Here is a 27,037-nt window from a genome sequence, read left to right as displayed (position 1 = left end):
GTGGAATGTATTGCTTAGACACTTTCTTAAGTACTGATGGTATACTCATGGTATCAAACTATATATCCAGTATCTTTATCATACATGGACATTATCCTTGGCCCTGGAAATGAGTCTAGATACTGCTAATTTTGTAACAATTAGCATAGACTATTTGGTGCTAAATGCCAGCAAGGAATGTCCCTTTCATCCCTAGCTGTAATTCAAGATGAGGAAGTATTTTATCAGTCATTCATATATCAGCTTGATTAGGTAGATCACAGCTCTTTTCAGAATATTTTTAGTAGCTTGGTTTGTAGCCTTTCTTAGTGTCAGGAAATTGAATCCCAGCCTGAGAGCCCTTGAGGAGCTTTGAAACTGGCACTGTGAGCATTAAACTGAGCAGCATCTAGGCAATTAAAGGAAAGGGATTTTATATAGTTTGGAGTGGCCTGAGCTACTTCCTCTTGTGGTTTTGGATATTGCTAATCAGGTGTGTGATGTTTACCTTCTGGCAATAGGAAGTGGACTCCAGGTGGCAAGAATACCAAAGCCAAGTGGACTCCCTCATTCCCTGGATCAAACAGCATACAATACTGATGTCAGATAAAACTTTTCCCCAAAACCCTGTTGAACTAAAGGTAAAGTCAAGGACTTAAATTTTTTTGGTAAAATCTTTCTAGGGAGTAAGTCTCCAAGCTTATCAATGCTGGCTTCTGGGTGAGGTGGTATGAAAAATTGGGTCCTAAAGTTTGTGTCCATTCATTCACCAAATATTAATTTTATAGGCACTTTATAACCAATATATACACTTCAAAGAAACAGAAATTCTGGCCAAGGAGAGAGAAAAAGGAAGAATTGAGGAATTATATAAATTACTAGAGGTAAGAGAGCTTATCCTTTGCTGAGACTTGGGGTTTGCTGGTCTGTACTGTTGTTGCTTCTTGATTATAGATTCCTTGTGTTCTCTTCCCAAACTGCATTAATAGAAGTACTCTCCTGGTGACAAATAATAGCACCACTCTCAGGTTGGTCTTAAAATATTGTGGTAAAGGGGCAGTGTCAGCCATCTCTGTTTTTTAAAGGGCTTATTGAAAAATGGCATATATTTATTCAGAAATCTTGAGTTTTGTGGATAAATTTTTCTGCTTCTCAGGGGGAAGCTGAATCTTTCCCTAGGGTGGAAAGAAGAGAGACTTCTGTTCAGAATTTGATTCCTAGAGAATTTGAAGTTGTAGAGATGAGACTGTAACCTTGCCAGAATAAAAGTTACTGAGGGGAAAGGAGGATTTATAGAAAGTGTAAAAGGAATGGAAGGACTTAGAGTAGGTAGTCCCTACATTCTAGAGGTGACTTTTCTGCTCTTTACCTCAAGGGTGAAGAACCTGATACATATTTGATTGTTTTTCCATGTTAGACAATAGGAAAAACTGCTGAATGGCTGGGTAAGGAAGCAAGAAGTGATGTGTAAATCAAAACTGGGACAAGAGGGCATGGCTGTGTTTTGGGACTGAAAGAGTGGCTCTTTCAGGTGTGGATTGAATTTGGCCGAATTAAACTGCCTCAAGGTTATCACCCTAATGATGTGGAAGAAGAGTGGGGAAAGCTCATCATAGAGATGCTGGAGCGAGAGAAATCACTTCGGCCGGCTGTGGAGAGGTGGGTCCAGATCCTGAGAGTGGTCTGACATTATTTATTGAGCTGCTGTGAACCTTTCACATGACTATGGTTTTATCTTATTTCAGGCTGGAATTGCTGCTACAGATTGCAAACAAAATTCAGAATGGTGCTTTGAACTGTGAAGAAAAACTGACACTAGCTAAGAATACCTTGCAGGCTGTAAGTCTCTGACTGTTTTTGTCCCACATCTATGTCACATGTTTTCTGCTTCTCACCCTCTGCTCTAATGGTTGAAGTTAGCAATCGAGGAATCCAGATGTATTACTTCCCTTTTCTTTGGAATTGCAGTAGACTCCTTGGCTCCCTCTGTCCTAGTGAGTGGGGCAATGGAAGTTTTCCCACTGTTATTCTCTCTTCCTGTCTCAGGATGCTGCTCATGTGGAATCAGGACAACCGGTACAATGTGAGTCAGATGTCATTATGTACATTCAGGAGTGTGAAGGTCTCATCAGGCAGCTGCAGGTGGATCTCCAGATCCTGCGGGATGAGAATTACTACCAGCTAGAAGAGCTGGCTTTTAGGTGAGGAACAAGGGACTCAAACGGAGGGCTTACTTGCTTACTGCTGAGACTCATGGATCAAGAGTAGAGCAAGAGTCAGACACTTAATCTTTTAACTTGGACATTTGAGGTCAGTGTCTCAATGGAGATACTACAGATGTCTTGGGCAGCAATGTTCAGTTAGTGGAGGACAGTTTCTCCTTATTGCACCCCTATCCCACTAAGTACCTATAGGATTACTTCAATCGTTGTGGCCTTTTATAACATCCCACATATTTTCTTTTAATTAATTAATTAGTTAAAGACAGGGTCTCACTTTTGTTGCCCAGGCTGGAGTGCAATGGCACAATCATGGCTCACTGCAGCCTCGACTTCCTGAGCTCAAGCGATCCTTCCACCTCAGCCTCCCAGGTAGCTAGGCCTATAAGTGCAGGCTGCCATGCCCAGCTAATTTTTGTATTTTTAGTAGAGACGGGGTTTTGCCATCTTGCCCATGCTGATCTCAATCTCCTGGGCTCAAGCGATCCTCCTGCCTCAGCCTCCCGAAGTGCTGAGATTACAGGCATGAACCACTATATCTGGCCCGTTCTCATATATTTTAGAACGACCTGCAGGGGTGAGACACAACACAACTTCTGATTTAGAAACATTGGTGATCCATCACATTCTTTTTATAGGGGAGAAAACTGAGACCCACAGAAGATGAAAATTGTGTAAAATCATGTGGCTAGTTTTTTTTTTTCTTTTTTTTTGAGACGGCACCTCACTCTGTAGCCCAGGATGGAGTGCAGTGGCACAATCTCAGCTCACTGCGACTTCTGCCTGCTGGGTCCAAGCAATTCTCCTGCTTCAGCCTCAGAGTAGCTGGGAGTACACGCGTGTACCACCATGCCCAGCTAATTTTTGTATTTTTACTAGAGATGGGGTTTCACCATGTTGGCCAGGCTGGTCTTGAATTCCTGAGCTTGTGATCCACCTGTCTCGGCCTCCCAAGGCTAGTTTTACAGAGCCGAGACTAGGACCCACATTTCTTGACCCCTAATCCATTGTTTGTTTTATTATACTATTTGAGAGTTCTATAAATAGTATTGTTAGCTTCCCTCCATTTAACACTGTAATTTAGCATTTGTCTTAAAAACAATTCTGAACTAGATGGAGATGTTAATAATATCACCTTGTATTCATATAGCACTTTTTCTAAACACTTTTCCTTATATGATCTCATTTTTATTTTTTGTTTTTTATTTTATTTTTTTTGAGACCGGGTCTTGCTCTGTCACCCAGGCTGGGATGCAGTGGTGTGATCTCAGCTCACTGCAACCTCCGCCTCCTGAGTTCAAGCAATTCTCCTACCTCAGCCTCCTGAGTAGCTGGGACTACAGGCATGTGCCACTACACCTGGCTAATTTTCGTATTTTTAGTACAGACAGGGTTTCACCATGTTGGCCAGGGTGGCTCATTTTTATTTTTATCATATCTTTGTCAAATGGATAAGGAAGATTTTATTTTTAAAAGTATACTATAGATTTAAATCCCTTCCTTTTTTCTCTTCTTCCATTTCAGGGTCATGCGTCTGCAGGATGAGCTGGTCACCTTGCGCCTAGAGTGTACAAACCTGTACCGGAAGGGCCATTTCACTTCACTTGAATTGGTTCCACCCTCTACTTTAACCACTACTCATCTGAAAGCAGAACCCTTAACCAAGACACCCTATTCTTCTTCTACCTCCTGGTTCCGAAAGCCTATGACTCGGGCTGAACTTGTGGCTATCAGCTCCTCTGAAGATGAAGGCAATCTCCGATTTGTGTATGAACTACTGTCTTGGGTAGAAGAGATGCAGGTGGGTGTATATCCAAAAGCTTATGCAGTACACTAATGTTTACCAGATTTAGCAGCTTATCTAAGAGGACGAGATTGCTTTGTGTTCCCTGTGCAGATTCCCTTAATTATTATTATTCTTTCATTTGAGTGATGGGGTCTTGCTATGTTGCCCAGGCTGGACTGGGGCTGAAGTGATCCTCCTGCCTCAGCCTCTTGAGTAGCTGGAACAATAGGTATATACCACCATACCTGGCTTGACTTTCTTAATTATTGATGCTGCCTGAGACCCAAGCCCCCTTCTCCTTAAATCTTGCATGGGTGAGGTTGGCACAAATTCTCACAGTCCCATACTGAATAGCATACAGTTTTCCCTTTGGGAATCTTTTCCCTCAGCTAACTGTACTCTAAGTGAGAGCTTGGGGAAAATTGCCATGTCATACATCTGTTATCTTTTTTTAATTAAATTTTTTTTGTGTGGGCACATAGAAGGTATATATATTTATACAATACATGAGATATTTTGATACAGGCATGTAATGTATAATCACATCATGGAAAATGGGGTATCTGTCATCTCAAGAAATTTATCCTTTGTGTTACAAACAATCCAGTTATACTCTTTTAGTTATTTAAAAATGTATAGGCTGGGAGCCGGGCGCGGTGGCTTACACCTGTATTCCCAGCACTTTGGGAGGCCTGGGTGGGCAGATCACGAGGTCAGGAGATCAGGACCGTCCTGGCTACACGGTGAAACCCTATCTCTACTAAAAATATAAAAAATTAGCCAGAAGTGGTGGCAGGTGCCTGTAGTCCCAGCTTCTCAGGAGGCTGAGGCAGAAGAATGGCGTGAACCAGGGAGGTGGAGCTTGCAGTGAGCCGAGATGGCGCCACTGCACTCCAGCCTGGGTGACAGAGCGAGACTCCATCTCAAAAAAAAAAAAGTATAGACTGGATGCGGTGGCTCACACCTATAATCCTAGCACTTTGGGAGGCCGAGGTGGGCGGATTGTGTGAGTCCAGGAGTTCAAGACCAGTCTGGGTAACAGGCGAAACCCCATCTCTATGGAAAATTAACCAGGAATGATGGCGCACACCTGTGGTCCCAGCTACTTGGGAGGTTGAGGTGGGAGGATCACTTGAGCCTGGGAGGCAGAGGTTGCAGCGAGCCAAGATAGCACTGCTGCGCTCCAGCCTGGGCAACAGAGCAGTACCCCATCTCAAAAATAAAAGTTGAAACAAAAAAATGTACAAGTAAATTATTTTGACTGTAGTCATCCTGTTGCTCTATCAGATGCTAGGTAGTATTCATTCTTTAACTATTTTTTTTTGTACCCATTAATCATCCCCACCTCCCTCTGACCCCGTACTACTCTTCCCAGCCTGTTTTGATTTATACATCCCACAACTAAGTGAGAACATGCGATGTTTGTCTTTCTGTGCCTAGCATATTTCACTTAACATAATAACCTCTAGTTCCATCCATATTGTTGCAAATGACAGGTTCTCATTCTTTTTTATGATTGAATAGTACTCCATTGTGTTTAAGTACCACATTTTCTTTCTCCATTCATCTGTGATGGACACTTAGGTTGCTTCCAAATTCTGGCTATTGTGAATAGTGGTGCAACAAACATGTGAAAATGCAGATCTCTTTGATACACTGATTTCCTTTCTTTTGAGTATACACCCAGTAGTGGGATTGCTAGATCATACGGTAGCTCTATTGTTAGTGATCTGAGGAATCTCCAAACTGTTCTCCATAGTGGTTGTAGTAATTTACATTCCCACCAACAGCATAGAAGGCTTTCTCCATATCCTCACCAGCATTTGTATATTGCCTGTCTTTTGGATAAAACCCATTTTAAGTGGGGTGAGATGATATCACAGTGTAGTTTTGATTTGCATTTCTCTGATAATCAGTGATGTTGAGCACCTTTTTATATGCTTGTTTGCCATTTGTGTGTCTTCTTTTGAGATATGTCGATTCAAATCTTTTGCTCATTTTTAATTGGATTATTAGATTTTTTTTTCCAGTAGAGTTGTTTGAGCTCCTTATATATTCCAGTTATTAATCCCTTGTCAGATGAGTAGTTTGCAAACATTTTATCCCATTCTGTGGGTTGTCCCCCCGCCTTTTTTTTTTGAGACAGAGTCTCATTCTGTCTCCCAGGCTGGAGTGCAATGGCGCAGTCTTGACTCACTGCAATCTCTGGATTCTAAGCAATTCTTATGCCTCAGCCTCCCAAGTAGCTGGGATTACAGGCACGCGCCACTATACCCAGCTAATTTTGTATTTTTAGTAGAGATGGGATTTCACCATGTTGGCCAGGCTGGTCTCAAACTCCTGACCTCAGGTGATCCACCTGCCTTGGCCTCCCAAAGTGCTGGGATTGCAGGCGTGAACCACCATGCCCAGCCTGTCCCTTTCCTTTGTTGATTCACTGTGCAGTAGCTTTTTAACTTGATGTAATCCTATTTGTTCATTTTAGCTTTGGTTGCCTGTGTTTGTGTGGTATTACTCAAGAAATTTTTTCCTAGACCAGTGTCTTGGAAAGTGTTTCCGGTATTTTCTTGTAGTAGTTTCATAGTTTAAGGTGTTAATCCATTTTGATTTGATTTTTGTATATGACAAGGGACGGGTCAAGTTTCATTCTTCTACATACCGATATCCAGTTTTCCCAGCACAATTAATCGAAGAGACTGTCCTTACCCCAGTGTATGTTCTTGGCACCTTTGTTGAAAATGAGTTCATTGTAGGTGTATGGATTTGTTTCTGGGTTCTGTATTCTGTTCCGTTGGTCTATGTGTCCATTTCTAGGCTAGTACTATGCTGTTTTGGTTACTATAGCTCTGTAGTATAGTTTGAAGTCAAGTAATGTGATTCCTCTGGTTTTGTTCTTTTTGCTCAGGATAGCTTTGACTATTTTGGGTCTTTTGTGGTTCCATATAAATTTTAGAATTGTTTTTTCTATTTCTGTGAAGAATGTCTTGTATTTTTTATAGGGTAAATCTGTTTTTTTTTTTTTTTTTTTTTTAATTCTCTCATTAACAGAGGAGTTTATTCTTCATTTTTTGTTGTTGATCATAACTTTTTTTCTTTTTGAGATGGAATTTCACTCTTGTTGCCTAAGCTGGAGTGCAATAGTGCAATCTCAGCTCACTGCAACCTCTGCCTCCAGGGTTCAAGCGATTCTCCTGCCTCAGCCTCCCTAGTAGCTGGGATTACAGGCATGTGCCACCATGCCCAGCTAATTTTTTTTTTTTTTTTTGAAGTAGAAACAGGGTTTCACTGTGTTAGCCAGGCTGGTCTCGAACTCCTGACCCTCAGGTGATCTGCCCACCTTGGCCTCCCAAAGTGCTGGGATTACAGGCGTGAGCCATTGCGCTGGCCTCAACCTTTTTTTTTTTTTTTTTTTTGGAGACAGAGTCTCACTCTGTCACCCAGGCTGGAGTGCAGTGGCACGATCTCCACTCATTGCAATCTCTGCCTCCTGGGTTCAAGCCAAGCAATTCTCCTGCCTCAGCCTCCCGAGTAGCTGGGATTACAGGTGCCCAACACCACGCCTGGCTAATTTTTGTATTTTTAGTAGAGATGGGGTTTCACCATGTTGACCACGCTGGTCTTGAACTCCTGACCTCAGGTGATCCACCCACCTCAGCCCCCCAAAGTGCTGGGATCACAGGCATGAGCCACTGTGCCCGGCAATCATAACTCTTAAGTTTAAGCAAGACTACTGTATTCTGCAGTTCCAAGGGGCCCTATTTACATGTGTTCTATGATAGTGGTTCAAATTTGATATTGCCTTTATCTTTCTAACCCTTTTGTTTTATATTAAATTCTTCCTATGTCCACATAATATATTCCCTATGTAGCAATAAATAAAAATATCCCAAAATAAACTGTTTTGAAATTATCTTCCATTGGCCAGTAGTTGACGTCATGAATGAAGCTAAATATTTTCAGATACTTCTTTGTTATATCAGTTATGATTGTGAAATTAAAAGACTCCATAAAGAGAAATGCCTAAAGTGTAAAGTTAAGCATTTTAAGCCTGTGAAGTTCCCTTTCCCTTCTGGTTGATTGCTCTAGGAATGTATACTAATAATGCAGCAGGAAAAGCTGCTCTATTGTATAATTGGTGAGCTCTGCTCTCCTGCTCCTTAGCGGTGATGATGGCGTAATTTTTTTGTAAGAGGCTGTAGATTGAAGGAGATGGCCTAGATGTCTTTTGCTCAGTCCTCTACCCCTTGCTTCCTTGTCCAAACGTTGATTCTGACCATTTTCCTACCAAGCCATTCAGTAAATTATGTGGTATATGTTTTTTCTTTTTCAGATGAAACTGGAACGAGCAGAGTGGGGCAATGACCTGCCTAGTGTGGAGTTGCAGTTAGAAACGCAGCAGCACATCCATACCAGTGTAGAAGAGCTGGGCTCAAGTGTCAAGGAGGCCAGGTTGTATGAGGTGCGTAGCCTTCAGAATCCACATTACAGGAGGTACGTGGATGGAACGGATGAAAGGACGGTGCACACGGTAAAGCTGTATCGAAGTACGAGGGTGCTCTGGAATAGAATAATGATGATGAAGAGTGGTTTATGACAAATTCCCTTTTCACATGAAGTGTTTCTGTTAATCTTTGAAATAAACTTGTGAGAAAAGTATTTTTATTAACCCCTTTTTACTAAAAAGAAAAGTGATACTAGAAGCTGAGAGGTCAGAATTAGTAAGTAGTGGATGCAGATCCAAACTCAAGCCCTCTGCCTCTATAAATTCAGGCACTTTTTGCTTCCCCATCTGCCTGCAGTTGAGAGCTGGTATAGAGAAACTATTGACACAGTTTTCTCTCTCCTTCAGTCTCTGTTCTATCTTCCCATTTTATATTTCAACTCTTCCCTTCAAAAAAACAATTGAGTGGGAATCATCAGGCATTGGTTTTGCTTAGAAGCTAGCTACCAGAATTGCTGGAAACACGGGATAGTGAGGTCTGTTGTTTGTAATTACCCTGCTCAACTGTTGCCCGCTTAGTGCTGCTCCAAGCTATAAAATATGACTCAGAAATTTGTTGTGCAAGCTTCTGTTTTCTTAGAGCAACCAATCCATATCTCTATCTAGAAATAATATTTGCATAGTTGCAACCATAACACATAGTTTACTTACTCTTTCTCTAATGTATTTTTATTTCGTTCTTTTCTAATCAGGGAAAGATGTCCCAGAATTTCCGTACCAGCTATGCTGAAACTCTTGGAAAGCTGGAGACACAGTATTGTAAATTGAAGGTAAGTTTCTGCCGATTCTCTTATGTTCTGCTCATACAGAGTCTGGTGTCTCCCAATCAATTCTCTTACCTAATTCAGAAATCTCCTGGTTTGGCCCTGTTTTGGTTTTCTGTTTATTAGGTTATGCCATTTACTATGCACTTATTCATATGTATTATAACATTTTCTCAGTTTTCTTAACGGGTCAGAAGCTACTGTTCTTAAAAGTTTTAAATAAATATAACCTATCCTAGGTATTGTGCTTCAGCAAACCTGTGGCTATATGCACTTTGAGAGACCAAAACTAAAAGTTTGAGATTGTAGAGAGGGGACTTTCCCTCTGATCTATTGTTTTTCATCCCTGTTTATCAAGAGTGTCCAGAGTAGGACAGCCCAGGACCATTCTTTATCCAGGGAGCACCACAAAGGCCTTATGAATTCTGTCTTCTACTTAGGATTGACAAGAGTTCTGGGAGTCTTATATCAAACTTGTACAAAACTTGAATCCATAGGGAAAAATCCAGAGATTAAAAGCAAATTCATTTCCTGAGTTATTCTCTACTTTGATGCAAATGTGCTATCTTCTACACAAAGGCTAGCAGTCTAACCTTATAATCCTTGCTTTGTCTAGGAAACTTCTAGCTTCCGGATGAGGCACCTTCAGAGCCTACATAAATTTGTTTCCAGAGCTACAGCTGAGTTGATCTGGTTGAATGAGAAGGAGGAGGAGGAACTAGCATATGACTGGAGTGACAACAATTCCAATATCTCAGCCAAGAGAAATTACTTCTCTGTGAGTCTAGCACAGCAGCAGGCCTGTAATATTTATTTAACAGCAGCAGAAGGAGACAGGGGCTAGTCTGCTGAAAGCTTGGGTGGCTGGAGTTGCATTCTGCTAGATAGAAATAGGGGCCCTACTCAGTGCATCCATGCATGTGAGAAGTGTAAATGGAGAGAGGGACAGTAGAACCTTAGAATTAATTTATCTAGAATGCATTTAGAATGGCAGTGTCTTGGGTGAATACAGCAGCAATCTGTAAATTGAGTCATTTCAGAAGCAATACAGCTTTGTGGTTAAGATTATAGGCTTTGGAGTACCTAAGTTCAAATTCTTATTCTTCCACTAACTAGCTCTATAACCTTGGGAAGTCATTTGATCTCTCTGGACCTCCATAAAATGAGATAATAGCACCACTTCGAAGCTATCCCCTTCCCTAATAGCACGTATTCCCAAAGGGTTGTATAAAAGATTAAGATTTAATAAGCTAACCTAGACAAAGCATTTAGTATAGTATTATTTAACTGGGATATACTCTGGACTTTCCATAAATTTCTGAATTCTCCTTTATTCATTTATTAACTTTTTTGTTTCAATCTCTTTGTTTGTAAAATGGGAAGGGAAATTTAACATTGGACAATAGGACACTGCTTTTTATTCTTTTCACTGAAAGATGTAGACAAGTTAGGATTATTTTTTGCTACTTTTAGTATTTTCACACTCAGAAGATTTTTAAAGATTTTGTAAACTATGCAAATAGGGAGTTTCTTGTTTTTGTTTTTAACACGCACTTTAGATACTTTCGAAGGAAGAATGCATACTATAATACAATAAACAGGCTATGTGAGAACTGAAATTAGGCTATAACAGAGATATAAAGAAAGTGCTCTGAAAGCATAGTAAGGATCAGTATCCAGCTTCACAGAAGAGCTGGCATTTAACTTGGGTCCTGCAGTTAATAGAATTTAGTCAGTAGAGAGCATTGTAGGCTGAATACTCTAAGCAAAGCCAGCCAGTCACTGATACCCATGTCCTGGTGTGTCATGTACTGGTGTGGGTGCTGATGTGCAGGAACTGTCCACTCCAGACAAGTTATCTCCTTTCTGTGGTCCAATGCTCATTCTGTGTTCCCGCATTTTACTCACATCTGGGTCAGGTCCCATGTCCTTTGTGAATATTTTCCAGTAATTCCAGTGTTTGTGCCCTTCTCTGCAATCCTCTGGCATGCACTGTTTATACATCTCATTTTGCCACCAATTCTATATTGTAGGTTCCTTTAAAATAGGGGAGGGAAGGCCGGGCGTGGTGGCTCACAACTGTAATCCCAGCACTTTGGGAGGCCGAGGCGGGCAGATCACGAGGTCAGGAGATCGAAACCATCCTGGCTAACATGGTGAAACCCTGTCTCTACTAAAAATACAAAAAATCAGCCAGGCGTGGTGGTGGGCAACTATAGTCCCAGCTACTTGGGAGGCTGAGGCAGGAGAATGGCGTGAACCCGGGAGGCGGAGCTTGCAGTGAGCCAAGATTGCGCCACTGCACTCCAGCCTGGGAGACAGAGCAAGACTCTGTCTCAAAAAAAAAAAAAAAAAAAAATAAGGGAGGGAACACAGCTTTTATTTATGCTAGCCACTACCCACTGCCAAGAGCACTTATTCTGTAAAATTGAATTCAATTTTCAGGAGTTGACAATGGAACTGGAGGAGAAACAGGATGTGTTTCGTTCTCTACAAGATACAGCAGAACTACTTTCACTTGAGAACCACCCAGCCAAGCAGACAGTGGAGGTGTGTGACTCGAGAATATGTGGAGGTCAAATGCTGAGAGGTTGTTGTTACAAAAGTGTTCAAATTAGAGACTTTGTTCAACTGAAAGACTTGGAGGAAGTGTCAGGGATCATTTGTCTTGGGTCTTCTCTGTTTTCATTCCTGACTGTTCCTGTATCCCTCAAAAGCCTGCAAACATTTCTGTTAGTCTAAGGAGACTACTGAGAGAAACGATAGAAGGTACATTGGCTCCCAGCTTTCAGAGGAAAAGCGGACTTGGACTGTATTTCTTCAAGTAACTGTCCAGACAGATCCTGACTTGACTCTTGTTGATGTGGTGCCTTTGCCAAAAGAAGAGAAACAGTGGAAGAATTCTGGAGGAATTTATGCCTGGGTTTTGCTGCCTGGATCATTTACTTACAACTGAGTGTGGAAGAGGCCTTTTCTATGTAACCCCCTCTAACAAAACCATTTTGGATTAAAGGAACACTTCTTACACATGGGAAGCATTGAGCAGATGCCAGTCAAGTATCTCCACATCTTTTCTGTTGGCTTCTCTATCATTAGCAGAGTTGTACTTGGAAAATAGTATTGCACATATATATATTGAGTCTGTTAAACTCATGCCCTTCTGTCTGTGTGCTTGTTTATTGCAGGCTTATAGTGCTGCTGTCCAGTCCCAGTTGCAGTGGATGAAGCAGCTGTGCCTGTGTGTTGAGCAGCATGTGAAAGAGAATACTGCTTATTTTCAGGTATGATGGATTTCTGTGTTTGTGTGTGTGTGTACATATGTATGTTGAAGGTGAGGTTACAAACACATCTGCATTAGTGTGCGTTTGCTGTATAAACCACCACCTTAAAATTTAGTTGCTTAAAACAATAGTCATTTAGATAGCTCGTGATTCAGTAGCTGAGCACTTTTGGCAGGGCTTTGCGAAGTGGTTCATCTTATCTTGCCTGTCTTACTCATGGCTGCAGACAGGCTGGGGGCTGGTTGGTCCCAAATGGCATTGCTCATGTCCAAGAGTTGGCTAGGTGCTGGAGCACCAAGCCGTGTGTCTCTAGCATCCAGCAGCTTTCTTCACAATGTGGCTGTGTTTCACAAGCAGAAAGAGAGAGCAAGTCCTAGAGTACAAGCCCTTTTTTCCTGCTTCTGTCACATTTATTAATGTGCCTTTGGTTAAAGCCAGACGTGTGGCTATGCCTAACTTCAAGTTGAGGAGAAATAGACTCCACCTCTTGATGGGAGGAGCTGTAAAATATCATGATCTTTTTTTTCTTTTTTCCATCTGTCAGAACATGAAAGAATGTACTGCTGGCTGGGCGCAGTGACTCATGCCTGTAATCCTAGCACTTTGGGAGGCCAAGGCAGGCAGATCACTTAAGGTCAGGAGTTCAAGACCAGCCTGGCCAACATGGTGAAACCCCTTCTCTATTAAAAATACAAAAATTAGCTGGGTGTGGTAGTACACATCTGTAGTCCCAGCTACTTGGGAAGCTGAAGCAGGAGAAGTACTTGAACCTGGGAGGCAGAGGTTGCCGTGAGCCAAGATCACACCACTGCACTCCAGCCTGGGTGACAGAGCAAGTGTCTTAAAAAAAAAAAAAAGTACTGCTTATTTTCAGGTGAGGTGGGAGGAGGAAATAAGCCATTATCTCTGTTTTTGCCCTAATTTTTTTTTTTTTTTTGAGACGGAGCCTCACTCTGTCGCCCAGGCTGGAGTGCAGTGGCGCGATCTCGGCTCACTACAAACTCTGCCTCCCGGGTTCACGCCATTCTCCTGCCTTAGCCTCCTGAGTAGCTGTGACTACAGGCGCCCGCCACCACGCCCAGCTAATTTTTTTTTTTTTTTTTTTTTAGTAGAGACGGGGTTTCACCATGTTAGCCAAGAAGACCTTGATCTCCTGACCTCATGATCCGCCCACCTCAGCCTCCCAAATAGCTGGGATTACAGGCATGAGCCACCATGCCCGGCCTTTTGCCCTAAATTAAATAGTCTCCCTGATTATTTCATAACATGAATTGAAACATTTGATCACTCAACCTTAGGTTTTTCATGAAATACACCCCACAGCCAAATGCTGTACCTAGCCAGAAGTCAAGAGGAAAGAGCAGTGATTTCTGAGGGGGTGAAACAACTAACTTTTCTATAGGGTAGGGTTTGGGGTAGTCAACACTAATATTTTGCTGCATGGCTTTTTAAGCCCTTCGGTTTATTTTTCAGTGGTCCTTGTAATGAACTCTCACTAATCCAGTAGGGTGTAATCAGCTTTGCTAAGCTCTGCGTAGTAAAATTGTTCTTTCTCAGTTAACATTCCGGGTGTTCTGATGTTTTGAGCAGAAGGCATCCTTCCTTTGTATTCCCATAGTTCTTCAGTGATGCACGAGAGCTGGAGTCATTCTTGAGGAACCTCCAAGATTCCATTAAACGAAAATATTCCTGTGACCACAACACCAGCTTATCCCGCCTTGAAGACCTGCTCCAGGACTCCATGGTGGGTGTTGCCTCAGTGGGGATGATTACTTCTGGGAAAGAGCGTAAACCATATCAGCTGCTGCTGTTTATATCCTTGAAAGCTCCAGGGCAGTGGGCCGTTGTTGTAATAAAGTTTGGCTTACATTCAAATAGAGTTTAATCGATGTGGTTCTGTCTCTTTCCTTTTTTCCTTTTCTTTTAAAGAAGTTGCTAATAAGATTTCTTTGGGTATGTTATTGAAGTAAAGGCCTAGTCTTCTCCTCTGAGCCACTTTGAGCTCCTTATACTTTCCTTGCATTTTTCCTGTTTTAATGTAATAGTTGGAGCCAAGGATGAGGTGTTGAGCATGAAAAAAAGGTTGAAGGGGATTAGTTTATCAAATTCTTTGTTACTCTCTTATGCAAAAAAAGAACTAAAAAAAAAAAAAAGAAATACACCTAAGTCAAAATTTTCCTCCTTGGTAGTTTTCTTTTGAATGATAATTAAAATTGATTTTAATTCAAAGAAACATGTAATGTAATATTTGTGCAGTTATTTATGAAGCAATATTAATTTTTAAGAAATAGTTTTATATTCAGTATTTAGTTCAAATCAATTTTATATTCATTTTCTCCAATGAATTATTTCTTCAGGAGTGCTGGTAATTAGCAGAAAGACTACTTGTGTTTAGTGAATGTATATTACACAGAGTTGGCAAGACAAGGCTCAAGCTACATCTCAAATTAAGATAGAAATGTATATGTAATAAGGAACTTACTTTTCCTTTGTGAGAAGCAAGGGGAACCTCGCATTTCAATAGAAAAGTCTAAATAAGAGACCTAGAATAACCCAAAACAGTTCATTTTTTTTTAGTGGGTAAGATTTGAGCATTTGTGAATATAAGGTTTTTTTATTTTTATTTTTTTACACTTTCAGGTATTGTAAACCTATGAGTGGTTTTACATTCACCTGGGCAAATAGTCTGTTAATTTAATTTGGAATGAAGGATGAAAACCTGACTTTTCAGATGTTGTCTATAAAATATCTCTCTCAGAGGTACTACAAGTATGAAGGAGGAATATAATCCTTGGCTATTATCTCCTCCCTCCCACAGAGTACCTTCTGTCGTAGGGTAACTCCTCTGCAATGGTTGTCATATCTTCTCTTCTCGAGGGTCGCTGCTCTGTTCCCTCCTCTCCAGGTCAGGGTCATCGGGTTGGCGGCGTCATCGGGGCATGGAGTCACCTGGGTCTGCTCCTCAGCTTGTCCGTCAGGTTCGGGAGCATCTGTCCTGGCTTCTGGTTCTTTTCAGAACTTTTACCACGCTGAGCACTTGGTCTCTGGAGCTTGAGCTGTTTGGCTGTGGGTTAGACAGAAATTGACATCTTATTTCAAGGAAACTGAAATGGGTAGACCAGCTCTCAAGTATGGAAATGTGGCTGTCTCCCTGATATATTCCATTCCTCTTTCTTAACTAATAAGTTAAAGTTGTATTTCTTCCAATCATGCTCCCGGGGACAGGCACAGGTAGTTTATTTAAGCATTTCTTTTTCTTTACTTGCATATTCTTAGTTCTTTAATGGCATTTCCTAACATTATTAACTCTTTACTCTCATCGCATCTACATCCATCCTAAGAAAGCCATCTTCTGGGGAGACTTTTACACCTCAAAATGGGCTTGAAACATCTGGGTTAATGGATAAAGTTTATCTTTTACTCTTTAATGGAATTGGTAATGGTTTACTACCAATTTTGTTAACAAGAAGTTTATTCGTTTTTAAGATTATTGGATTTGCAGAGATTTGAGAGTTTCAATTTTGCATGATACTTCTTTCTAACCAATCAAATTTATGTGAATATAGCACAGCAAATACTGAGAGGTAAACCCTAAATCATTTGTCATGATACCTTCACCAACAGCATTGTTGGTTGAAGAGCTAAGATCTTTCTCAAGAAAGCTTGACTCAATTTAGGAAAATAAAATATTTAGAGTAGAGCTTGGGAGATAAAATTATTTTTAAAAATTTAAATAAGTATAACTAGCTTCTCCTAAGCAAAAAGGGAAGAACTGGTTTATATCAGTGAGAAACTGACTAATAATAATATACCTATTATTGATTTTAACTTTCATGTTCTCTGAATCATGTTTAGATAAATTTTTTATTAGCTATATAGCTGTATTTGGAAGCTAGAAGTATTTGTTTTTATTTTGGTTTTTGCATGTGATTTTATGGTTCATAGAAAGTGGCACAGGGAGAAAGCTGCAAAGTTTGAGTGCAAAAGCACTTGGTAGAAGACAGAAACATTCTCTCCTTTTTTCTTTATCCTTGTGTAAGTCTTTAAGATGGCTCCACCAACCATCCCTACTTAACTGAGAGATGACATTCTCTGAGGGAGTGGAGTATTCAGTTTTCTTTGTTAACTTAGTCACCCTGAGTAGCAACATTAATGTCATTTTGTTTTTCTTCTCATTTTGTAGGATGAAAAGGAGCAGCTTATACAGTCCAAGAGTTCCGTTGCCAGTCTTGTCGGGAGATCAAAAACCATTGTTCAGCTAAAACCACGCAGTCCAGACCATTTGTTAAAGAGCACCATTTCTGTTAAGGCCATCTGTGACTATCGGCAGATCGAGGTGAGGAGGTAGAAAGGGTACTTCTGGGACACAGAGGGAAGGAAGAAAGAAGGGAAGCCTTCAGTTAGGGTTATGATGATAAGGAAAGATCAAATTACAGAGTTTTTAAAATTTAAACATGCTGAAATCTCTCCTATCATTTAAAAAAAAAAAAACTAAAAACTTCAATCCTATAATCTTGACCTGCTCCCTGCCTCAGTGATTGGCATCATTATCTACTCAGTTGCCTAAGTGTTGACAGAGATGGTACTTTGTAGCACCTGGGAAATATCCTTGACTCGCCCACCCCTCTTATCCTCCACAGCTAATAGAACCATCAAGTTTGTACTAATTTGTAAATATCCCTTAAACATACTTTTTCTGTCCCTGCTAATATTTCCCTAAAAGCATAAGCAGCTGGGTGCAGTGGCTCATGCCTGTAATTCCAGCGCTTTAGGAGGCCGAGGCGCGTGGATCACTTGAACTCAGGAGTTTGAGACCAGCTTGGGCAACATGGTGAAATTATGTCTCTATAAGAATCGCTTGAGCCCAGGAAGCGGAGGTTGCAGTGAGCCAGGATCGTGCCATTTGCACCCCAGCCTGGGTTACAGGAGTAAAACCCTGTCTCAGAAAAAATAAAAGGCATAAGTTTATTTCACTTGGATTATTGTATCAGCCTCCCCATTTAGTGCACAAAGGATCCTACCACCAGCATGTTCTTTTTTTTTTTTTTTTTTTTTTTTTTTTTTTTTTGAGATGGAATCTTGCTCTGTGGCCCAGGCTGGAATGCAGTGGCACCATCTCAGCTCACTGCAACCTCCGCTCCCTGGGTTCAAGCAATTCTCCTGCCTCAGCCTCCCAAGTAGCTGGGACTACAGGCATATGCCATCACTCCCAGCTAATTTTTTGTATCTTTAGTAGAGATGGGGTTTCACCATGTTAGCCAGGATGTTCTTGATCTCCTGACCTCGTGATCTGCCCACCTCAGCCTCCCAAAGTGCTGGGATTACAGGCATGAGCCACCGGGCTTAGCCTTTTTTTTTTTTTCTTTAAATTACAATCCTATGCTTAAATCTTATAATAATTACTCATTGCTCTTGGGAAAAAGCCTAAACTCCTTAAGGTGGCTTTAAGTTCTTGAGTAATCTGTCTTTACCCCTCTAGCCAAGACTGGGTCATATCCTTTATTCCCTGGTAAATTGCATTTGTCACACAGTATTATAACTACATACACCACCAGAATATGTGGAAATACAGACTATGTTTGTCTGCTTACCACTGTACCTTTTTATTTATTTATTTATGTTTTGTGATAGTGTCCCACTCTGTGCCCAGGCTGGAGTGCAGTGGCACTATCATGGCTCACTGCAGCCTTGACCTCCTCAGGCTCAGGTGATCCTCCCACCTCAGCCTCCCGAGTAGCTGGGACTACAGGCATGCACTACTATACCCAGCTGATTTTTGTATTTTTTATAGAGATGAGGTTTTACTATGTTACCTAGGCTGGTCTTGAACTCCTGGGTTCAAGCGGCCTGCCTACCTTAGCCTTCAGAAGTGCTGGGATTATAGATGTGAGCTGCTGTGCCTGGCCAATTATACTGTCTTTATCTCCAGTGTCCTAGCACAGAGTAGACGCTCAAGAAATACATATTATACAAAAGAATGAATTAATTAAAAAATGGAAAAAAAATAAAAATTTAAAAATGGGACTGCACTTTTGTGTGTCTCGATATTTCTGCCTATAAGTTAGGGATAATAATCTTGATCACTTGTCTCTCAAGAGAAAGACTTGATAATTCCAAAATGCTTAAACGTTTTCAGGGGTTTGGGTGGTATAGGAAGGGGGGAGAGGAAATATCATAAAAACAATGTTTTGATTATTCACGTTCCATTAGTTTTTACTCTAGTAGATTTTTGTGCTGAGATCACTCTTGAGCCTTTATAATCTTATTATAATTTTCATATTCTGGGTTACTTGACATGTAACATGTATTTAATACATATTTGTTTCCTTGATTTATTTGGTGTCACAGTTTTTCCTGTGTTGTAGATTTATACCCATTATCTTTTGGCAAAAATGAGAAGCCCTTACTAAGTGATAGCAGAAATTTTCTTAAGCAGATTTTTTTCTTAAGGATTTGATAGTTTTGGGATGAGGCACCAGGTAATAATGGGTTGTTGCTTTATCCATTAGCAATAACTGGTAAATTTATCTCTTCAGATTACTATTTGCAAAAATGATGAATGTGTGCTAGAAGATAATTCTCAGCGGACCAAATGGAAAGTGATCAGCCCCACAGGGAATGAGGCAATGGTGCCATCAGTCTGCTTCCTCATTCCCCCACCCAATAAGGATGCCATTGAGATGGCCAGCAGGTAACTTGGCTCAGCTGCCACTGGTACACCCACCTCTGCTGTTGGCCTCGGTGAACCAATGGAGGGATGAGTGTGCATTTGTGATCTTCTTGCACACAGTTGTAAAGTTCCTCCTGGGAGAGGCTTCTCATTGGAGATATCAAGTCTCCTACTGCCAGCCACATAGTAGATCTTCAATAAATATTTCTGTTCAACTAGAGTATATTCAGTGATATTTCTTTTTTAAAGAACTCTTGCTTATAAATAGCTTACTCTCAAAAGATTGATTTTTTTTTTACCAGCCTGGCCAACATGGTAAAACCCGTCTCTACTAAAAATACAAAAATTAGCTGGACGTGGTGGCGCGTGCTTGTAGTCCCAGCTACTCGGGAGACTTAGGCATGAGAATCACTTGAACCCAGGACGCGGAGTTTGCAGTCAGCTGAGATCACACCACTGCACTCCAGCTGCCTGGGCGACAGAGCGAGACTCTGTCTCCAAAAAAAAAGATTGGGCTGGGCAGAGTGGCGCATTCCTGTAATCCCAGCACTTTGGGAGGCCGAGGCAGGCAGATCATTTGAGGTCAGGAGTTCAAGACCAGCCTGGCCAACATGGTGAAACCCCGTTTCTACTAAAAATACATTAAAAAAAAAAAAAAGCCAGGCATGATGGCAGTTGCCTGTAATCCCAGCTACTCGGGAGGCTGAGGCAGTAGAATCGGAGAATCGCTTGAACCGAGATTGCGCCACTGCACTCCAGCCTAAGCGACAGAGGGAGACTCCATCTCAAAAAAAAAAAAAGGTTGATTTTTTGGGGGGGTCATTAGTTATCATTAGTTTATTATAAAAGAGAGATATGGAAATTATTTACATGATGAAAGATTTCAGAACTTCAGTGGAATGGCCAGCTTCACGTTGATGCCATTTCAATAGTGACTTATTTCACTCTACGTACTTTCCAAGAATGTCATCGTCTTTAAATAGGAAATAATCCTTGTCATCTAGAACTACTTTGGTGCCTCCATATTCTGGGAGAAGAACTTTATCTCCAACTTTCATGCTAACTGGTTGAATCTCTCCACCCTTTCCTTTAGAACCTGACCCAACAGCAACTACTGTTGCTTGAAATACTTTTCCTTAAGATTTTTCTGGAAGCATAACGCCTCCTTTGGTTACAGTTTCAGCAGCACTCCTTTCAAACTTTTTTTTTTTTTTTAAGATGGAGCCTTGCTCTGTTGCCCAGGCTGGAGTGCCGTGGTGTGATCTCGGCTCATTGCAAGCTCCGCCTCCCGGGTTCATGCCATTCTCCTGCCTCAGCCTCCTGAATAGCTGAGACTACAGGCGCCCACCACCATGCCCGGCTAAAGTTTTTGTATTTTTAGTAGAGACAGGATTTCACCATTTTAGCCAGGATGGTCTTGATCTCCTGACCTCGTGATCCGCCTGCCTCGGCCTCCCAAAGTGCTGGGATTACAGGCATGAGCCACTGCACCCGGCCTGAGTGGAAGAAACTTTCTAAATGCTTGTCCTGCCATGACTCTCTCTGCCTGAGACTCCGAATTTTTTTTTTTTTTTTTATGGCAGCTAAATTTTCTTTAATTTTTTTAAAAGTAATTTATGGGCCGGGCACCGTGGCTTATGCTTGTAATCCCAGCACTTTGAGAGGCTGAGGTTTTTGGATTACTTGAGGTCAGGAGTTCGAGACCAGCCTGAGCAACATGGTGAAACTCCGTCTCTACTAAAAATACAGACAATTAGCCTGGCATGGCGGTGCACAATTGTGGTCCCAGCTACTTAGGAGGCTGAGGCAGGAGAATTGCTTGAACCCAGGGTGTGGAGGTTGCAGTAAGCCGAGATTGCGCCACTGCACTCCAGCCTGGGTGACAGAGTGAGACTCTGTCTCAAAAAAAAAAATACATATATATATATATATATATTTATATATATAAAATATATATATGTTTATGTAACATATATATGTTTATGTACATATTTTAGAAAGCTGGGTTATACTATAAAGTTTATTATAATAAATATTAGCTATCACCTCTCCTGTCCCAAAGTTCCACTTTCCAGAGTCAACTGTTTTCAGCAGATTTTGCTGGGTTATAAACCCACATTTCTGAATGTAATTTTTTCCTGCTATTTCCTTGTTTGTTTTCAACTTCAGAAATTATCTATTAACTTTTTACTCTAGGAAATTAACATTTAGCTTTCTCTACATGCATATATGCATACGCTTCTTTCATCTTCCAAATGTAGTTATGTCACAGTTTTTGTTTAAGTTGATATTTTTTGTTTTATTAGTACATGCATTGTTTAAAGCTGAGCCAGATCGTACTCTAGGGGACTATTGTGAGGCGACTGTGCCTTACGTCTCTGTCTCGGAACTCATCCTCTGCCTCTCTCCTTGCTTGTACTTAGCTGCAGTCACTCTGGTCTTTCCTCTGTTTCTCACACACAGACCACATATTCTTGCCTCGGGGCCTTTGGACTTCCTGCTTGCCTCTGATATTTACATGATTCACTCCCTCACTTTGTTCAGTTTATCTTAGAACCCTCATGGACCACCATCCCCACTCACTGCATGCCACTCTCTGTCTTCTGCTCATTTTATTTTTCTTCAGAACTCTTAATATTGCCTAACAGATTATGTGTTTGTTTATTCTCTCCTATTAGAGATTTTTGTCCATTTTGTTTACTTCTGTATCTTTAGCACTTAGAACCATTCCCAGCACATAGCAGGTATTCAATAACTGGTTGTTGAATGAAAGAATGAATGAGTAGGTGAGTGAATATATTTACGAATAAATTATTTTATTTACTTTCTTTTTTTCTTTTTTTTTTTTTTTTGGTTTGAGACCGAGTCTCCCTCTGTCGCCCAGGCTGGAGTGCAGTGGTACAGTTTGGGCTCACTACAACCTCTGCCTCCTGAGTAGCTGGGATTACAGGAGTGTGCCACCACGACTGGCTAATTTTTGTAGTTTTAGTAGAGACGGGGTTTCATTATGTTGGCCAGGCTGGTCTCGAACTCCTGACCTCAAGTGATCCACCTGCCTCGGCCTCCCAGAGTACAGGGATTACAGGCATGAGCCACTGCACCTGACCCCTGTTTTATTTACAGGCATGAGCCACGGCACCTGACCCCTGTTTTATTTACTTTCTTATATAATTTTTGTTTCCTTGGAGTGGGTAATTGTTTTGTTTTTTACTTTGCTTAGTTGTCCCCAAACTCTCCTACATTACTGTAAAAGGATTCCCAATATGGCCAAACACCACAGGCAATTTTCATTTTTCTTTTGGAAACATTTATTCTGGACCATTCTATCTTGTGTGTGTGTGTGTGTGTGTGTGTGTGTGTGTGTGTGTGTGTGGGTGTGGGTGTACCTGTTCTGTAGGCCTGATTTGGTCCTGTCTCTGTGATATTTCACGCTATGTTGGACCCACTGATTCCTAGATTCCAAGTCTTATTTATTAGTGTACTCCTTGGTTTGGTGGATTACGCTCTCCAGTGCCTTATTGAAAAAGGCTGAGTAGGAGGTAAATTTTTTGAGACCTCATATCTGAAAATATTTGTCTTCTTCTTCCTCTAACTGGCAAGATACATTTTTTTGGGAAATTATTATTATTATTATTATTATTATTATTATTAAGATAGAGTCTTGCTATGTTGCCCAGGCTGGAGTGGAGTGCACAATCTTAGCACACTGCAGCTGCCACCTCCTGGGCTCAAGTGATTCTCCTACCTCAGCCTCCCAAGTAGCTGGGACCACAGGTGCATGTCCCCATGCCCGGCTAATTTTTGTATTTTTAGTAAAGACAGGATTTCACCATGTTGGCCAGGCTGGTCTCGAACTCCTGACCTCAAGTAGTCTGCCCGCCTCGGCCTTCCAAAGTGCTGGGATTACAGGCGTGAGCCACCATGCCCAGCCTGGAAATTTTTACTTTGAACTTTGAAATCATTGCTCTATTGCTTTCTAACTTTCAGGATTTCTTGTTTAGATGTATAGTGCCATTTTCATTCTTTCTCTTTTTTTTTTTTTTTTTTTAGGCTTACATAATAGTAAAACTCATCTTTTGTCATAAGCAGTACTATTGGTTTTGACAAAGGCTTAGAATTGTTTATCCTTCACCACTATCATGATACGGAACAGTTTGATACTTTCACCTTTTGAAAGAAATCTTTATTTCTCTGGAGGTGTTTAAATGCTTCTCTTTGTCTCTAATCTTGAAAAGGGATGCTGTACCTTTGAGTCTTTTTGTATTCATTATGCTAATGAACACAAACTAGAAACTTGCTTTCAGGTTTGAGGAAGTTTTTTCTTGGATGATGATGATGATGATGAAGATGATGATGATTTGAGACAGTCTCGCTCTGTCGGCCAGGCTGAAGTGCAGTGGCGCAATCTTGGCTCTGTGCAATCTCTGCCTCCTGGGTTCAAGCAATTCTCCTGCCTCAGCCTCCCGAGTAGTTGGGACTTACAGGCATGCGCCACCACACCCAGCTAATGTTTGTACTTTTAGTAGAGACGGGGTTTCACCATGTTGGTCAGGCTGGTCTTGAACTGCTGACCTTGTGATTTGCCACCTTGGACTCCCAAAGTGCTGGAATTATAGGCATGAGCCACCACGCCCAGCCTGGATTATTTCTTTTTTTTCTTTTTTTTTTTTTGAGATGGAGTCTCGCTGTGTCACCCAGGCTGGAGTGCAGTGGCGCAGTCTTGGCTAACCACAAGCTCTGCCTCTTGGGTTCACTCCATTCTCCTGCCTCAGCCTCCCGAGTAGCTGGAACTACTGACATCTGCCACCACACCTAGCTAATTTTTTATATTTTTAGTAGAGATGGGGTTTCACCATGTTAGCTAGGATGGTCTCTATCTTCTGACCTCGTGATCTGCCTGCCTCGGCCTCCCAAAGTGCTGGGATTACAGGCATGAGCCACCGCACTGACCTTATTTCTTTAATTTTTTTATTCTCCTTTTTTTTTAGTTCTTGCTTTTAAGAACTCCCATTTGTTGAATGTTGGACCTCCTGAACTGATTTTCTAATGTTCTCTTATTTTCTTTATTGTTTTTGTTGTTGTTGCTTTTTTATATTTTTATTCTTCTTTGAGATTTCCTGAACTTTGAATTTCAACTCTACTGAAATTTTAGTGGGACTTTTGGAGAGAGGGAAGATTAAACTTACGGATTTAATGCCTCTTGTTTAACTGATGTCCTGGCTTCTAGTTTTCCATCCTGTTCTTTATATCTTGCATGTTTTTCTCAACTTGAAGAAATTCAAGGTAACATGGTGGGTGTGTAAGAAAGAGTGTGTCTGTGTATTTGTGTATTCGTAAGTCTTCTTGAAATCAAGATTGAATTAGACATGAGATGCTTGGGGAAAAAAAATCTCAAACCCTTCATACTGCAGTTTTCTTTTTTTTTTTTTCTTGAAATGGAGTTGTGCTATTGTTGCCCAGGCTGGAGTGCAATGGCACGATCTCGGCTCACTGCAACCTCCACCTCCCGGGTTCAAGCAGTTCTCCTGCCTCAGCCTCCCAAGTAGCTGAGATTACAGGCATCTACCACCACACCTGACTAATTTTTGTATTTTTAATACAAAATTGTTGGTCAGCCTGGTGGTCTGTGTTGGTCAGGCTGGTCTTGAACTCCCGACCTCAGGTGATCCACCAGCCTCAGCCTCCCAAAGTGCTGGGATTACAGGCGTGAGCCATGCAGTTTTCTTTTATATACCAGGTGAATTTCTTAAACTGCTATTAGCTTCTCAGTATTTTAGCATTTTTATAAATGTTTGGAACACAGCAAATCAATTTGTAAACATTGATATAATCATTTTTCAACAATTCTGGATGGGATGTTGTTTATGCCTTTCCCTATTATTGTTCTCTCTGGTTATTTCTTCTCTCTGGCTTGTAATCATCGTATTATAACCAGGTAACATTTATGAAATTACTAAATATGTGCTAACGTAATATGCATAATGCTATAGCAAATCCAAGTTGAAGATCCCAATTAATTAATGTAGTTTAGTTTTGTTGTTGTTGTTGTTGTTGTTTTTTAATAGAGATGAGGTCTCACTATGTCAACCAGGCTGGTCTTGAACTCCTGGGCTCAAGCAGTCCTCCCACCTTGGCCTCCAAAAGTTCTGGGATTACAAGCATGAGCCACCACGCCCAGCCTCAATTAATTTAGTTCTAAAAATTCCTGGGATGTTAGTATTTGACTTGTTGCCTTTCTCTGCTCAACGTATAAGCTCAGTTCTGCTAAGGCAATCACATTTTTCCTTAGAAGATCTCTAATGTGGAGCTGAAGTCTTACAAAGGTAATAGTCAAGTTCTGTGTTATTTCTAGGGTCGAACAATCTTATCAGAAGGTGATGGCCCTTTGGCACCAGCTACATGTTAACACCAAAAGCCTTATATCTTGGAACTATCTGCGTAAAGACCTTGACCTTATACAGACCTGGAACCTAGAAAAGGTAATTGTGAAAACCTTACCCCAGGCTCACATTCTGTTGGCAAGATTTTTTCAGAAGGAGCTTTTTTTCCTTACTGTGAGACTTTTCCCCACCCAAATGGAGTAAAGTGGACTCAGGGATACCATTTTACAGTTAGAGACCTGAGGTTCTTGCAAGTTAGAAGTAGCAATTTGAATGGTAAAGGAAACTCCTAATTAGAATAAGTAACATCTTTGGTCTTCTTGGCAAGGGTAGAACGTTGCAGGCTTTTTCTCACTCTGTAAGACAAGCATGTCTTTTGCATAAGAATACGTAGTAGGTGAATACTTGTGAACAATTATCAAGAGTTATGTCCAGTGGGGCACAAAGGGTGCTTCTGGGGTGCTGGTAATGTTCTGCTTCTTAATCTGAATGCTGATTAAATGGAGGAATTCAAATTATAAAAATCCACATGTTTACAATTATGGTTTGTGCACTGTTTTGTATATATGTTACTTCAATAAAATGGAGGAAAAGAGAAAGTGTTATATTTTTATTCTGTTGCAATTTCTTCTGGCTTTTTCTTTCTAGCTTCGATCCTCAGCACCAGGGGAGTGTCATCAGATAATGAAGAATCTTCAGGCCCACTGTGAAGACTTTCTGCAGGATAGTCGTGACTCTGTGCTGTTCTCAGTGGCTGATCGCTTGCGCTTGGAAGAGGAAGTGGAAGCTTGTAAAGCCCACTTCCAGCACCTGATGAAGTCCATGGAGAATGGTGTGTGCACCGGGAAGAGGGAAAGAGAATAGTAGAATGAGAGCCTTTCAAGGGGTTGCTATGAAACCCTTCATATAAATGAGAAAGTAGCATCACTGCTTTTTTCCATTTGAGTTGCTACGAACTTGAGATAGAGAAGAACTTATAGATGAATTCTCAAAATCAGATCATGGAAGAAGAGGTCTGTTGATATTTCGTTTGTTACTGCTAATCAACCTATCACATTGTCTTGTGGCTGTAACATGTTTGGACTCTGAAAGATTAGTATACAATATGTGAAATTTAGGATCAGGTAGAATCAGGCAGAAGATTCCCTAAATAAAGCCTTGCTTTCGTCAGTAGGATATCAGATCTGCTTATCTCTAATGTCGAACTTACTGGTCTTTTGTGTTTGTTCATTCACAGAGGACAAAGAGGAGACTGTGGCCAAGATGTACATTTCAGAGTTGAAGAACATCCGGCTACGCCTGGAGGAGTATGAACAGAGGGTGGTCAAACGAATTCAGTCTCTAGCCAGCTCTAGGACTGACAGAGATGCCCGGCAGGACAGTGCATTAAGGATTGCAGAGCAAGAAGTAAGCCCTAAGAGCAGTGTGGATGCTGGTTGTGTAGTGAATGCTTTCAG

At 41.1% G+C, this 27,037-nt stretch overlaps 1 protein-coding gene across 24 annotated transcripts in view; it reads left to right on the top strand.

Moving 5' to 3' along the window:
• Positions 1-27,037, top strand: part of LOC105494777 (microtubule actin crosslinking factor 1) — a 390,378-nt gene that overhangs the window by 182,780 nt on the left and 180,561 nt on the right. For all 24 annotated transcript variants that reach the window (XM_071095727.1, XM_071095735.1, XM_071095721.1 and 21 more), the window contains 17 exons: positions 501-620; positions 768-863; positions 1,511-1,638; positions 1,725-1,818; positions 2,026-2,180; positions 3,723-3,999; positions 8,315-8,443; positions 9,178-9,255; positions 9,866-10,027; positions 11,695-11,799; positions 12,435-12,530; positions 14,149-14,274; positions 16,714-16,866; positions 19,067-19,221; positions 25,553-25,679; positions 26,229-26,412; positions 26,818-26,987. In XM_071095727.1, the coding sequence (XP_070951828.1) occupies positions 501-620; positions 768-863; positions 1,511-1,638; positions 1,725-1,818; positions 2,026-2,180; positions 3,723-3,999; positions 8,315-8,443; positions 9,178-9,255; positions 9,866-10,027; positions 11,695-11,799; positions 12,435-12,530; positions 14,149-14,274; positions 16,714-16,866; positions 19,067-19,221; positions 25,553-25,679; positions 26,229-26,412; positions 26,818-26,987 (2,355 nt within the window). The remainder of the gene's footprint in view (positions 1-500; positions 621-767; positions 864-1,510; positions 1,639-1,724; positions 1,819-2,025; positions 2,181-3,722; positions 4,000-8,314; positions 8,444-9,177; positions 9,256-9,865; positions 10,028-11,694; positions 11,800-12,434; positions 12,531-14,148; positions 14,275-16,713; positions 16,867-19,066; positions 19,222-25,552; positions 25,680-26,228; positions 26,413-26,817; positions 26,988-27,037) is intronic.

This window comes from Macaca nemestrina, chromosome 1 (assembly GCF_043159975.1).
Source record: "Macaca nemestrina isolate mMacNem1 chromosome 1, mMacNem.hap1, whole genome shotgun sequence".
Lineage (NCBI taxonomy): Eukaryota > Metazoa > Chordata > Mammalia > Primates > Cercopithecidae > Macaca > Macaca nemestrina.
The sequence above is the reverse complement of the archived record's forward strand: the minus strand, read 5'-3'. Positions and strand labels throughout refer to the sequence as shown.